At 44.9% G+C, this 16389-nt stretch overlaps 1 protein-coding gene across 1 annotated transcript in view; it reads right to left on the bottom strand.

Moving 5' to 3' along the window:
- The window catches only part of lrp2a (low density lipoprotein receptor-related protein 2a), a 175081-nt gene that overhangs the window by 18468 nt on the left and 140224 nt on the right, over positions 1 to 16389 (bottom strand). The window contains exons 63-69 of the mRNA XM_061880085.1: positions 16162 to 16293; positions 5806 to 5937; positions 5583 to 5726; positions 3480 to 3645; positions 3278 to 3406; positions 2984 to 3207; positions 2731 to 2910 (exon numbers count right to left, since the gene is read on the bottom strand). Coding sequence (XP_061736069.1) covers positions 2731 to 2910; positions 2984 to 3207; positions 3278 to 3406; positions 3480 to 3645; positions 5583 to 5726; positions 5806 to 5937; positions 16162 to 16293 — 1107 coding nt within the window. The remainder of the gene's footprint in view (positions 1 to 2730; positions 2911 to 2983; positions 3208 to 3277; positions 3407 to 3479; positions 3646 to 5582; positions 5727 to 5805; positions 5938 to 16161; positions 16294 to 16389) is intronic.

The raw sequence follows: 16389 nt of genomic DNA, 5'->3' as shown, positions 1-16389 counted from the left end.
TCGTTGTGGTTTGTGCAGCCCTTTGAGACACTTGTGATTTAGGGCTATATAAATACACATTAATAGATTGATTGATTGAGTAATTATTTTGAATGACTGCTTCTTACTTTGACTTGAGTCATATTACTCTAGAGAAGTGGTTCTCAACCTTCTTTCAGTGATGTACCCCCTGTGAACATTGTTTTAATTCACGTGCCCCCTAATCAGAGCAAAGCATTTTTGGTTGGAAAAAAGAGATAAATAAGTAAAATACAGCACTATGTCATCACTTTCTGATTTATTAAATTGTATAACAGTGCAAAATATTGCTCATTTGTAGTGGTCTTTATTAAAATATTTGGAAAAAAAGATCTAAAAAATACTAAAAACTTGTTGAAAAAAAAAACAAGTGATTCAATTCTAAATAAAGATTTCCACACATAGAAGTAATCATCAACTTAAAGTGCCCTCTTTGGGGATTGTAATAGAGAGCCATCTGGATTATCAACTTCTAAACATTTCTTCACAAAAAAGGAAATCTTTCACATCAATATTTATGGAACATGTCCACAAATATTGCATTGTTGTATTTCTTTTCACAGTTTATGAACTTACATTCATATTTTGTTGAAGTATTATTCAATAAATATATTTATGAAGGATTTTTGAATTGCTGCTGTTTTTAGAATATTTTTTAAAATCTCACATACCCCTTGGCATACCTTCAAGTACCCCCATTTGAGAACCACTGCTCTAGAGCAGGGATGGGCGAGTGGTTTTCCCTGCTGGCAGTTATGTCTGCCATCAGACTGTAACAGCCGATCAATCTAGATTTCATTATTCATGATATACATTGTTGGAAGTAGTCTGTACCATGAAAACTTTACATTTACAACATTTTACTGAAAAATATACTGTTTTTCCAATTTCTTTACAACAATTTCCGGTAAATGGAAAAACAGTAGCACTGTTTTGGGGGGTGGGGTTTAGGAAAAATCTGGCAGTTTACCGTATTTCCTTGAATTGCCGCCGGGTATATAGTATGCACCTGTCTAGAATTACCGCCGGGTCAAACTCGTCACGTCACGAGTGACACTTCACCTGTCATCATTTTCAAAATGGAGGAGGCTGATTTCTACCATTTGAAATCGCATAAAGGGAAGAAGATTAAGAGCTATTCAGTAGGATTTAAGGTCCAAGCTATTGAATATGCTAAAAAGAACAGTAAGCAGCTATGTTTTATTAATATACCGTAGCTGCGTGTGTCAAATATGAGTCATTAAATGACTCCCGCCTCCTGGTGGTAGAGGGCGCTAGTGATCCTTCTTGCGACTACTCGGCTGCAGAAGAAGTGACAACAAGCAGCAAGAGTGAGCAGCGATCCTTTATTTTTTCCTCTCGCTTGCACTTTTAACATGGAGGATTACATATCTAAAATAAAACAGTTTTCTAAACTGGACTTTCAATCGAAGCAGGAGGTGATAAAGGAAGATCTCCATCGAGACAGAGAGACTTTTAAAACTGAAGAAAGGTAAGGAAGACTTCTATTACCAAGTTATTGATGCTTTTGATCAGAAGGAGCTGCACATAGACTTCATTTATAAGTAAAGGTAAGACCATAATAACGTTTTTTTTTATTCAATGTGCTTTTCATGATGGTATCCTTACATCACACTCAAATTTACAAGCGCAGGCCTAAATTTACCGCATGCCTTTGGTAAGCGCCGTCGTGAGAAGAGGTTTTAAATTAATTAGCGCCCCGGTGGCAATTCAAGGAAATACGGTAGTTGGCAGAATGTTTGTGTTCAATGTACATTGTTTTTTACAACATGATATTGTTATATCAAATCACAATATGATCCTCTCTGGGGGTGGGGGTGGGGGGTACTAGGATGACAGGGGATGCAAAACAATATCAGTGCAATACTTTTTCATAACATGGTCACTACTGCCTACTTTCTCTTGTTATATTCTTATTTTACATTGTTGCTTTTTATTTTTATTGTAATATTTCTGTATTTTGTTTCCATTTAAACACCCATTATTTACTTTTTACTTTTTCAAATTGATCTCAACTCTGTACACTGCTGCTGGAATTTAGATTTTCCTGAAGGAATCAATAAAGTACTATCCATCATTCTATTGTTCATGGAAAAATGCTGTACAAATGTTTTTTTATTCTGGCAACTACGCTGCCAGATTTTCTACTGTAAAAACAAATGAATGTTTTTTCCATTTACAGTAATACACTGTTTAAGTAAAAATTTGGCAGCTCAGTCAACAGAATTTTAACACAAAAATGTTTGAGTTTTTTCAATTTACAATTTTATGCTGTAAAAAACACCGTAAAATATATTGTCATTTTTATGAATTTGATGGGTTGTTTGCCGTAAACTTAAGCATTTTTATTTAGACAAAAAAATGTTTGGAAAGTATGATAATATACTGTAATATTTGTTGCAAAGTTGGATACTGTTAAAAGTTGAAAAGGTATGCAATTTCAAGCAGTACATATATATTTCCAGTCAAAATGAAAAAAATGTAGTGAGAATTTCTGAAGTACTTTATTGACACATCATTTGCAGGCCAGATAAAATGATGTGACTTTGACACCTGTGCTCTAAAGTGATGGTGCTCTTACTTAAGTATCATTAATGGCTATTCTGCCCACCTTTGCTGGCTTATGTCTTCCACATTGTAATGTGCACAGTCAGCAATTGAAGGTATAATCCCGGCGAGGGTCTGACTGACCTGACTGGTTGTGTCGATGCTCCTGATAAATGCGGACCTGGGTCAGCCAGGGGTTGATGGTTAAAACTTTGACTTTGCTTCCTTTCCCAAACTTATCAGTCTTCCACACTTCCCCTTTCTCCTTTGTGGTCCAGTACACGTGGCCTTCAAACAGGTCAACGCTGTATGGATTTCCAACATCTGGAGCACAAAACTTTCAACGTTGAACATTGTGAGCAAAAGTAATGGTGCAGGACAAAAAGGCATCGCTGACCTCCCGATATGATGATCTTTCTGTCCGTGCCATCAGGCCTCATGGACTCAATTAGGTTTTCTTTAGAGTCACACCAGTAGATTCTGTTTCCGTTCAGATAGTCCACAGCGAGCCCAGTAGGCCAGCCCAAGTCTTCTTTGCCAACCAGCTCCTGCCTGTTTTGCCCGTCCATCCATGCTGACTCGATTTTGGGCTTCCTGCCCCAATCTGTCCAGTACATGGTTCTGCAGTAGACACAACTCTTAACTTTGTACCACACATTGTGCAACAACCACAGGCTCTGACCATCCATACCCAAGTGCTGGATTGACAACAATAGCGGCAGGCTGGTCCAGGTCAGTGTGGACCAGCCACTTCCTGTAGCGCCCGTCCAACTTGGCCACCTCGATGCGATTGGTACCTGCGTCTGTCCAGTAAATATGTCTGTAAGTAGATATATTTATATGTTACCCACACAGCCATTTGAGCAAAAGTAAAACAAGGCTTGGTGAGTTACCCGCCGACCCAGTCCACAGCGATGCCCTCAGGAGCAGCCACGTATTTCAGGTTGAGGTCCACATCTCGAACAGGGTTGTTGCCTTGATCATGGAAGGTGGTCATGTATGCTCGTTTGATGGAGCCAAACTCAGATGCTCCGCCAAGAACTGTCCAGTAGACAATACCTACCGTACAATGCAAGAGATATTAGTCACACCTAGGGTTGCAAATTTGAGGGAATATTCAAAGTTGGACATTTTCCATAGGAATAAACAGGAATTCATGGGAAATGAATGGGAATAAACATTGAATGCAACATGCTAGATCTTGCAGCATGATTATTAGCTAAAACAACCTGATTGAATGCAAATTCAGTAGAATTTCAACCCTTCACTGTGCATTCCTCCATCACATGTGCAGCTAATTGCCAGCATGCTACACACTACAGCAGGACTATTGAGGCCACACTAGTATTTGAGCCCAAGGACTGGTAATGTCGATGATATTACTGGGGTAAATATATTAGATGTATGGTATTTAAGTGTAGCAGAGGTGTAATTGCTTGTTCCTGTATGACTGGAGACTTACTCCAGCAGACTTCCACACAAGCTGTTACTGTACTTCTTCAATGACTTTGGGGCCAATATCTCTAGCTAGCTAGGTTTATGTACCACCACAGTCTCATAATGAACCCAAAATATTTATGCTAGCCGTGATGATAATTTTCGCTATGTTAAACCCCATTCATTTATGCTAACAATGTTAGCGATCTGAATTGACCTTTTTTGTGATGTGTAAAGTTCAAGTAGCAAATAGTAAATAAAAAGGTGTAGTTTCCTCTGCTTTCTGTTCTGCTAGCCCAGGGATTGGCAACCCGCGGCTCTTTAACACCGCCCAAGTGGCTATCTGGAGCTTTTTCAAAAATATATGAAAAATGGAAAAAGATGAGGGGGGAAAACTTTTTTGTTTTTGTTTTAATATAGTTTCTGTTGGAGGACAAACATGACACAAACCTCCCTAATTGTTATAAAGCACACTGTTTATATTAAACATGCTTCACTGATTCGACGACTTGGCCCGCGCCGTTTTGTCCTACTCATTTTGGCGGTCCTTGAACTCACCCTAGTTTGTTTACATGTATAACTTTCTCCGACTTTCTAAGACGTGTTTTATGCCACTTCTTTTTCTGTCTCATTTTGTCCACCAAACTTATAACGTTGTGCATGAATGCACAAAGGTGAGTTTTGTTGATGTTATTGACTTGTGTGGAGTGCTAATCAGACATATTTGGTCACTGCAAGCTAATCGATGCTAACATGCTATTTAGGCTAGCTGTATAAATGGGTTGTACTTGTATAGCGCTTTTCTACCTTCAAGGTACTCAAAGCGCTTTGACACTACTTCCACATTTACCCATTCACACACACATTCACACACTGATGAAGGGAGCTGCCATGCAAGGCGCCAACCAGCACCCATCAGGAGCAAGGGTGAAGTGTCTTGCTCAGGACACAACGGACGTGACGAGGTTGGTTCTAGGTGGGAATTGAACCAGGGACGCTCGGGTTGCGCACGGCCACTCTCCCCACTGCGCCACGCCGTCCCCCATTATGCCTCATTTGTAGCTATATTTGAGCTCATTCGGTTTCCTTTAAGTCCTCTTAATTCAGTTTATATCTTATGACACACAATCTGTATGTAAAATGGCTTTTAATTTTTTGCGGCTCCAGACATATTTGTTTTTGTATTTTTGGTCCAATATGGCTCTTTCAACATTTTGGGTTGCCGACCCCTGTACTAGCCATTCTGTTGTCATACAAGAATGTAACTTATATTTTGATTTAGCATGCTGATTGACTGTTCATTTATTCATCTAGACTATTTCTATTCATTTGTCCATCGGTCAAATATTTTTAAAGACTACTCCAATTGTTTCGCTGACTATTTCTATCTGTGTGTGGCATTGCATTAGTCTTTTACAAGCTTCTATTCTACACAATAAGATGGATGGTGTCTAACTTTGAACAATCAAAAAATGGTCAAATTTCCGGAAACTTTCCACCCCTTTGCAACCTTAGTCACACTAAGGTTGACGACAGCAAAACATATCCTTCATTCTTACTGAGGCCTTGTTTGTCTGGGTCCCAAAGGTAGTCTAGAGCTTGAATATGCTCTGCGTTGTCAACATAGTCAGAGTACTGCTCTGACGACAGGTTGAAACGGCGGATGCGGACGTTATCCGGCAGGAGAAGCACTGGTGGATTTCCTTTCATAAGTACGGCAGAAAAAAAGTGTTTTTAGTAGTTAAATAACAGACAGGTAACTTGTCTTTTTAGAGTACTTACCTCGGGCAGCACACTCGGTCCCGTGCGGCTCGCCGAAGGAATCAAAGCCTTCGGCACAGAAACACTCGTAGCTTCCCTTGGTGTTCTTGCACTCTTGCGGACAAATGCCGTACACCTCACACTCGTTTATATCTTTTCCAAACACAGGCATAAAGTGGTGTTTACATGGAGCCAACACTTCTAGATAACCAATGACAGTTCTCTTACACATGTTGATCCGATATTGATATTGGTCGGATAACAGCCAAAAAAGAGGCTTGCATCTAATGCATGAATGTGTGCTGATGGTCCACAGAGCTTGCTGTCAAGGTGCCAAAAATAGTTACTGTTTCTAGATTGTGATTGTATATTGCAGAGAAGGGATCAGACACTAGGTTTCCATGCACTAAATTATTCTCATTCCTCAAATAGTTTGGTTGTTTGCATTTTCACACCGACATGTGAAGTCCAAGTGTCTATGCACCGTCTCTAAAGCGACTATTGGTCATACGCCGTGTGCCTCCTGTACACTGGGGGGCGCTTAGTTCCTTTTAGTACCGATAAATATATTGCTCTACCGGTTGACCTATGACGTCACACTGGCCTCTGTGATACACGCCTAGGTCTTTGGTGCGTGATGTGCACTGTAATATTGGCACAGATGACAAATATTACGTCTGCAATGGCTATGCTGATTTTAAATAGCAGACAGCATCAAGAAATAATCCTTTATTGCGCTACAAACATGACGCTACCAAGAATGTATCTGATCTCATTGTAAATAATGTAAATAATTCAATGTATATACTCTGATGATTAACTTGTGTGATGACTGTATTATGCTGATAGTATATATTTGTACCATGAATTGATGAAGGTGGACCCCGACTTAAACAAGTTGAAAAACTTATTGGGGTGTTACCATTTAGTGGTCAATTGTACGGAATATGTACTGAACTGTGCAATCTACTGATAAATGTTTCAATCAATCAATCAGTGGATGGAGCTCTGAAGCAAAAATTAGAGACCGGAGAGTTTTTTCGAAGGAACTTTCGAATGCAGAATCATAGAAACAAAAGTTTTGAAGGTCTGGGAGTTCAAACATAAGGTAGCAAAGGCTCTGCGGAAAAGACCGTACTGTTCCAGATGAAGGTTGCTGTTGTTCTGGACTATCTTGCCAGTTGTGTGGATTACAAAGTTATTGTTAATCAGCGTGAAGAGGTTTGTGGACGCTTTATTATTCGCCTGGTAATATATCGCGTCTCATTCTTATTTTGTTAAGGAGTCCCAATTAAAACGGCATTCTTAAATTCCTTAGCTAGCTTAACCAATAAATGTATTTGGTACATGGTGAAATGATAAGTGTGACCAGTAGATAGCAGTCTCACATAAGAGATACGTGTAGACTGCCATATGATGGCAGTCACACATAAAAGATACGTGTAGACTGCAATATGACTCAACACTGACATTTTATATGTTCGATTGAAAATATAGAACATTACACACGCTGCTAAAAAATCTATCAAAATGTTTTAGTAGTACTTTGGTAAGCTATGAAGCCACACCGCTTGATGGATGGTACTGTGCTTCAACATAGGAGTATTATTATGCTGTGTGTATAAGGTAAGACTTTATCTGCTGTTTTGTTTCACAATATTATGTAAAAGCAACTTTTCTTACCTTCTGGTACTTGCTGATCTGTATTTGGGATCTACTTAAGTCCTGAAAATTAGCGTACGTCCGCCTTGGTAGTCTTTGACGACGAAATAGTGGATAATCTTCTTCTTTTTTTCTATCTTCTTGTTATGTGACATTCATCCTCCACTGTTGCCATTTCTAATATAAATTAGGGTAAAGTTCTTACTCACTCAAACATACCGGTGTAGTGAGTTGACATTATTTACCCAAGGAACTTTACTTATTAGAGAGTTCTGGTGGGACCTTTTTTCATGGGACACACTTCCGGCATTTGTTGTTCAAATCAATCAATCAACGTTTATTCATATATCCCTTAATCACAAGTGTCTCAAAGGGCTGCAAAAGCCACAATGGCATCCTCGGCTCAGATCCCACATTAGGGCAAGAAAAACCCCGATTGAGCAGACGAGATACTTCAATATTTTAGTCGACTAAAATTAGTTGTTGCACTAGTGAGCCACGGATGAGGAGAAGCTGCTCCATTATTGATTGAAGTAAAGTCTGAATGTCATTAAAACAATTAGATCCATCTTTGGACACTTCTTCCACTCCCGTACTTGCACGCTACACCGCTACAACAAAGATGACGGGGAGAAGACGCTGTCCAAGTGGAGGCACGTAAGTAAGACCGTCCTCTGAAGAGACTGTCAGAAAGTGAGTTGAAGATGATGTGTAAAACATCATCTATGCAACATTTTGAGCAAAGAAGCAGCATTACATGTTATCAATCAATATTTACTTATATAGACCACAAGGAAGTCGTTTACTGTTAGAAAATAATCATAATAATATGACTTATGTATGAAAATAGACCTGACAAGACCCGCTCATCGGCACTGCCCCCAGGGTGCGGAAAAGAGGATAGTTGAGAAATGGGACAAATGTAATGTAGTGCATGGACACATCGTGTGCTGCTTGTTGAACAGTGGGAGAGTGCACAGCTAGGCACATGACCACATGAATGTGGAGTGTTTGCAATAATAAACTTTTTGTTCCTAAACACTCGTTGCAAAAATGTGCTTGCTCTAAGAAATACAAAAAATTGCTGCTTGGCACGTGTTGTTTGACACATAGTAGATCAGACCCAGGGTGACTGCACTCTTGTAGCACATGACTGCACTCTTGTAGCACATGTAGTGCATGGTGACTGCACTCTTGTAGCACATGTAGTGCATGGTGACTGCACTCTTGTAGCACATGAGGTGCATGGTGACTGCACTCTTCTAGCACATGTGGTGCATGGTGACTGTAGCACATGAGGTGCATGGTGACTGCACTCTTCTAGCACATGTGGTGCATGGTGACTGCACTCTTGTAGCACATGACTGCACTCTTGTAGCACATGTGGTGCATGGTGACTGCACTCTTGTAGCACATGTGGTGCATGGTGACTGCACTCTTGTAGCACATGTGGTGCATGGTGACTGCACTCTTGTAGCACATGTGGTGCATGGTGACTGCACTCTTGTAGCACATGTGGTGCATGGTGACTGCACTCTTGTAGCACATGTGGTGCATGGTGACTGCACTCTTGTAGCACATGTGGTGCATGGAGCCTGCACTCTTGTAGCACATGTGGTGCATGGTGACTGCACTCTTGTAGCACATGTGGTGCATGGTGACTGCACTCTTGTAGCACATGTGGTGCATGGTGACTGCACTCTTGTAGCACATGTGGTGCATGGTGACTGCACTCTTGTAGCACATGTGGTGCATGGTGACTGCACTCTTGTAGCACATGTGGTGCATGGTGACTGCACTCTTGTAGCACATGAGGTGCATGGTGACTGCACTCTTGTAGCACATGTGGTGCATGGTGACTGCACTCTTGTAGCACATGTGGTGCATGGTGACTGCACTCTTGTAGCACATGTGGTGCATGGTGACTGCACTCTTGTAGCACATGTGGTGCATGGTGACTGCACTCTTGTAGCACATGTGGTGCATGGTGACTGCACTCTTGTAGCACATGTGGTGCATGGTGACTGCACTCTTGTAGCACATGTGGTGCATGGAGCCTGCACTCTTGTAGCACATGTGGTGCATGGTGACTGCACTCTTGTAGCACATGTGGTGCATGGTGACTGCACTCTTGTAGCACATGTGGTGCATGGTGACTGCACTCTTGTAGCACATGTGGTGCATGGTGACTGCACTCTTGTAGCACATGTGGTGCATGGTGACTGCACTCTTGTAGCACATGTGGTGCATGGTGACTGCACTCTTGTAGCACATGAGGTGCATGGTGACTGCACTCTTGTAGCACATGTGGTGCATGGTGACTGCACTCTTGTAGCACATGTGGTGCATGGTGACTGCACTCTTGTAGCACATGACTGCACTCTTGTAGCACATGTGGTGCATGGTGACTGCACTCTTGTAGCACATGTGGTGCATGGTGACTGCACTCTTGTAGCACATGAGGTGCATGGTGACTGCACTCTTGTAGCACATGTGGTGCATGGTGACTGCACTCTTGTAGCACATGAGGTGCATGGTGACTGCACTCTTGTAGCACATGTGGTGCATGGTGACTGCACTCTTGTAGCACATGTGGTGCATGGTGACTGCACTCTTGTAGCACATGACTGCACTCTTGTAGCACATGTGGTGCATGGTGACTGCACTCTTGTAGCACATGTGGTGCATGGTGACTGCACTCTTGTAGCACATGAGGTGCATGGTGACTGCACTCTTGTAGCACATGTGGTGCATGGTGACTGCACTCTTGTAGCACATGAGGTGCATGGTGACTGCACTCTTGTAGCACATGTGGTGCATGGTGACTGCACTCTTGTAGCACATGTGGTGCATGGTGACTGCACTCTTGTAGCACATGTGGTGCATGGTGACTGCACTCTTGTAGCACATGTGGTGCATGGTGACTGCACTCTTGTAGCACATGTGGTGCATGGAGCCTGCACTCTTGTAGCACATGTGGTGCATGGTGACTGCACTCTTGTAGCACATGTGGTGCATGGTGACTGCACTCTTGTAGCACATGTGGTGCATGGTGACTGCACTCTTGTAGCACATGAGGTGCATGGTGACTGCACTCTTGCAGCACATGTGGTGCATGGTGACTGCACTCTTGTAGCACATGTGGTGCATGGTGACTGCACTCTTGTAGCACATGTGGTGCATGGTGACTGCACTCTTGTAGCACATGTGGTGCATGGTGACTGCACTCTTGTAGCACATGTGGTGCATGGTGACTGCACTCTTGTAGCACATGTGGTGCATGGTGACTGCACTCTTGTAGCACATGTGGTGCATGGTGACTGCACTCTTGTAGCACATGTGGTGCATGGTGACTGCACTCTTGTAGCACATGAGGTGCATGGTGACTGCACTCTTGTAGCACATGAGGTGCATGGTGACTGCACTCTTGTAGCACATGTGGTGCATGGTGACTGTAGCACATGAGGTGCATGGTGACTGCACTCTTGTAGCACATGTGGTGCATGGTGACTGCACTCTTGTAGCACATGACTGCACTCTTGTAGCACATGTGGTGCATGGTGACTGCACTCTTGTAGCACATGTGGTGCATGGTGACTGTAGCACATGTGGTGCATGGTGACTGCACTCTTGTAGCACATGTGGTGCATGGTGACTGCACTCTTGTAGCACATGTGGTGCATGGTGACTGCACTCTTGTAGCACATGAGGTGCATGGTGACTGCACTCTTGTAGCACATGTGGTGCATGGTGACTGCACTCTTGTAGCACATGAGGTGCATGGTGACTGCACTCTTGTAGCACATGTGGTGCATGGTGACTGCACTCTTGTAGCACATGAGGTGCATGGTGACTGCACTCTTGTAGCACATGTGGTGCATGGTGACTGCACTATTGTAGCACATGTGGTGCATGGTGACTGCACTCTTGTAGCACATGTGGTGCATGGTGACTGCACTCTTGTAGCACATGTGGTGCATGGTGACTGCACTATTGTAGCACATGTGGTGCATGGTGACTGCACTCTTGTAGCACATGTGGTGCATGGTGACTGCACTCTTGTAGCACATGTGGTGCATGGTGACTGCACTCTTGTAGCACATGTGGTGCATGGTGACTGCACTCTTGTAGCACATGTGGTGCATGGTGACTGCACTCTTGTAGCACATGTGGTGCATGGTGACTGCACTCTTGTAGCACATGTGGTGCATGATGACTGCACTTTTGTAGCACATGTGGTGCATGGTGACTGCACTCTTGTAGCACATGACTGCACTCTTGTAGCACATGTGGTGCATGGTGACTGCACTCTTGTAGCACATGAGGTGCATGGTGACTGCACTCTTGTAGCACATGTGGTGCATGGTGACTGCACTCTTGTAGCACATGTGGTGCATGGTGACTGCACTCTTGTAGCACATGAGGTGCATGGTGACTGCACTCTTGTAGCACATGTGGTGCATGGTGACTGCACTCTTGTAGCACATGTGGTGCATGGTGACTGCACTCTTGTAGCACATGTGGTGCATGGTGACTGCAATCTTGTAGCACATGAGGTGCATGGTGACTGCACTCTTGTAGCACATGTGGTGCATGGTGACTGCACTCTTGTAGCACATGTGGTGCATGGTGACTGCACTCTTGTAGCACATGTGGTGCATGGTGACTGCACTCTTGTAGCACATGTGGTGCATGGTGACTGCACTCTTGTAGCAAATGTGGTGCATGGTGACTGCACTCTTGTAGCAAATGTGGTGCATGGTGACTGCACTCTTGTAGCACATGTGGTGCATGGAGCCTGCACTCTTGTAGCACATGTGGTGCATGGTGACTGCACTCTTGTAGCACATGTGGTGCATGGTGACTGCACTCTTGTAGCAAATGTGGTGCATGCTGACTGCACTCTTGTAGCAAATGTGGTGCATGGTGACTGCACTCTTGTAGCACATGTGGTGCATGGAGCCTGCACTCTTGTAGCACATGTGGTGCATGGTGACTGCACTCTTGTAGCACATGTGGTGCATGGTGACTGCACTCTTGTAGCACATGAGGTGCATGGTGACTGCACTCTTGTAGCACATGAGGTGCATGGTGACTGCACTCTTGTAGCACATGTGGTGCATGGTGACTGCACTCTTGTAGCACATGTGGTGCATGGTGACTGCACTCTTGTAGCACATGTGGTGCATGGTGACTGTAGCACATGAGGTGCATGGTGACTGCACTATTGTAGCACATGTGGTGCATGGTGACTGCACTCTTGTAGCACATGTGGTGCATGGTGACTGCACTCTTGTAGCACATGTGGTGCATGGTGACTGCACTCTTGTAGCACATGTGGTGCATGGTGACTGCACTCTTGTAGCACATGAGGTGCATGGTGACTGCACTCTTGTAGCACATGTGGTGCATGGTGACTGCACTCTTGTAGCACATGTGGTGCATGGTGACTGCACTCTTGTAGCACATGTGGTGCATGGTGACTGCACTCTTGTAGCACATGTGGTGCATGGTGACTGCACTCTTGTAGCACATGTGGTGCATGGTGACTGCACTCTTGTAGCACATGTGGTGCATGGTGACTGCACTCTTGTAGCACATGTGGTGCATGGTGACTGCACTCTTGTAGCACATGTGGTGCATGGTGACTGCACTCTTGTAGCACATGTGGTGCATGGTGACTGCACTCTTGTAGCACATGTGGTGCATGGTGACTGCACTCTTGTAGCACATGTGGTGCATGGTGACTGCACTCTTGTAGCACATGAGGTGCATGGTGACTGCACTCTTGTAGCACATGAGGTGCATGGTGACTGCACTCTTGTAGCACATGACTGCACTCTTGTAGCACATGTGGTGCATGGTGACTGCACTCTTGTAGCACATGTGGTGCATGGTGACTGCACTCTTGTAGCACATGTGGTGCATGGTGACTGCACTCTTGTAGCACATGTGGTGCATGGTGACTGCACTCTTGTAGCACATGTGGTGCATGGTGACTGCACTCTTGTAGCACATGTGGTGCATGGTGACTGCACTCTTGTAGCACATGAGGTGCATGGTGACTGCACTCTTGTAGCACATGAGGTGCATGGTGACTGCACTCTTGTAGCACATGTGGTGCATGGTGACTGTAGCACATGAGGTGCATGGTGACTGCACTCTTGTAGCACATGTGGTGCATGGTGACTGCACTCTTGTAGCACATGACTGCACTCTTGTAGCACATGTGGTGCATGGTGACTGCACTCTTGTAGCACATGTGGTGCATGGTGACTGCACTCTTGTAGCACATGTGGTGCATGGTGACTGCACTCTTGTAGCACATGTGGTGCATGGTGACTGCACTCTTGTAGCACATGTGGTGCATGGTGACTGCACTCTTGTAGCACATGAGGTGCATGGTGACTGCACTCTTGTAGCACATGTGGTGCATGGTGACTGCACTCTTGTAGCACATGAGGTGCATGGTGACTGCACTCTTGTAGCACATGTGGTGCATGGTGACTGCACTCTTGTAGCACATGAGGTGCATGGTGACTGCACTCTTGTAGCACATGTGGTGCATGGTGACTGCACTATTGTAGCACATGTGGTGCATGGTGACTGCACTCTTGTAGCACATGTGGTGCATGGTGACTGCACTCTTGTAGCACATGTGGTGCATGGTGACTGCACTATTGTAGCACATGTGGTGCATGGTGACTGCACTCTTGTAGCACATGTGGTGCATGGTGACTGCACTCTTGTAGCACATGTGGTGCATGGTGACTGCACTCTTGTAGCACATGTGGTGCATGGTGACTGCACTCTTGTAGCACATGTGGTGCATGGTGACTGCACTCTTGTAGCACATGTGGTGCATGGTGACTGCACTCTTGTAGCACATGTGGTGCATGGTGACTGTAGCACATGAGGTGCATGATGACTGCACTTTTGTAGCACATGTGGTGCATGGTGACTGCACTCTTGTAGCACATGACTGCACTCTTGTAGCACATGTGGTGCATGGTGACTGCACTCTTGTAGCACATGAGGTGCATGGTGACTGCACTCTTGTAGCACATGTGGTGCATGGTGACTGCACTCTTGTAGCACATGTGGTGCATGGTGACTGCACTCTTGTAGCACATGAGGTGCATGGTGACTGCACTCTTGTAGCACATGTGGTGCATGGTGACTGCACTCTTGTAGCACATGTGGTGCATGGTGACTGCACTCTTGTAGCACATGTGGTGCATGGTGACTGCAATCTTGTAGCACATGTGGTGCATGGTGACTGCACTCTTGTAGCACATGTGGTGCATGGTGACTGCACTCTTGTAGCACATGTGGTGCATGGTGACTGCACTCTTGTAGCACATGTGGTGCATGGTGACTGCACTCTTGTAGCACATGTGGTGCATGGTGACTGCACTCTTGTAGCACATGTGGTGCATGGTGACTGCACTCTTGTAGCACATGTGGTGCATGGTGACTGCACTCTTGTAGCAAATGTGGTGCATGGTGACTGCACTCTTGTAGCAAATGTGGTGCATGGTGACTGCACTCTTGTAGCACATGTGGTGCATGGAGCCTGCACTCTTGTAGCACATGTGGTGCATGGTGACTGCACTCTTGTAGCAAATGTGGTGCATGGTGACTGCACTCTTGTAGCAAATGTGGTGCATGGTGACTGCACTCTTGTAGCACATGTGGTGCATGGAGCCTGCACTCTTGTAGCACATGTGGTGCATGGTGACTGCACTCTTGTAGCACATGTGGTGCATGGAGCCTGCACTCTTGTAGCACATGTGGTGCATGGTGACTGCACTCTTGTAGCACATGTGGTGCATGGAGCCTGCACTCTTGTAGCACATGTGGTGCATGGTGACTGCACTCTTGTAGCACATGAGGTGCATGGTGACTGCACTCTTGTAGCACATGAGGTGCATGGTGACTGCACTCTTGTAGCACATGTGGTGCATGGTGACTGCACTCTTGTAGCACATGTGGTGCATGGTGACTGCACTCTTGTAGCACATGTGGTGCATGGTGACTGTACTATTGTAGCACATGTGGTGCATGGTGACTGCACTCTTGTAGCACATGTGGTGCATGGTGACTGCACTCTTGTAGCACATGTGGTGCATGGTGACTGCACTCTTGTAGCACATGTGGTGCATGGTGACTGCACTCTTGTAGCACATGTGGTGCATGGTGACTGCACTCTTGTAGCACATGTGGTGCATGGTGACTGCACTCTTGTAGCACATGAGGTGCATGGTGACTGCACTCTTGTAGCACATGTGGTGCATGGTGACTGCACTCTTGTAGCACATGTGGTGCATGGTGACTGCACTCTTGTAGCACATGTGGTGCATGGTGACTGCACTCTTGTAGCACATGTGGTGCATGGTGACTGCACTCTTGTAGCACATGTGGTGCACACTGGGTGCACTATTCAACTGCCGAGCACACTCTTACTGCTTCTCCAGACAAGCTGGTCTTTATGCACCATCATTAAGTTGTATTCCATTTACAGAAAGTCTTCATAAGCACAAAGCAAAGGTAAACTGAGGCCAGAAAGGCCAAAGAAGCTCTCATATTGGGGTCAATGTGATATTTCACAGCACATATCTAACCACTGGATGATATTAGTACTGAGACATGGGATATATTCCTGTCAATACTTCAACTTCTTGCATCGACATAAGTGTTCCAAATGTCCCTTACCTTCACAGGTGTGTCTCTCAGTGTTTTTGGCCCCGTAGCCCGGCATGCAGGAGCACAGGAAGCCTCCTTCGCTCAGGTCAGTGCAGTTGTGTTCGCAGATGTGGTCACTGCAAGACTGGCCACTCTGCTGGTCTGATGGGAGCACATGCAACAGTCTGTGGAGTGCTGGCTTACATAGAAGGTGCAACAATGTGTGGAGTGCTGGCTTACATAGTAGGTGCAACAGTG

The sequence above is a fragment of the Nerophis ophidion genome, linkage group LG19 (assembly GCF_033978795.1).
Source record: "Nerophis ophidion isolate RoL-2023_Sa linkage group LG19, RoL_Noph_v1.0, whole genome shotgun sequence".
NCBI lineage: Eukaryota > Metazoa > Chordata > Actinopteri > Syngnathiformes > Syngnathidae > Nerophis > Nerophis ophidion.
Note: the sequence above shows the minus strand (reverse complement) of the source record. Positions and strands in the feature narration are given on the sequence as shown.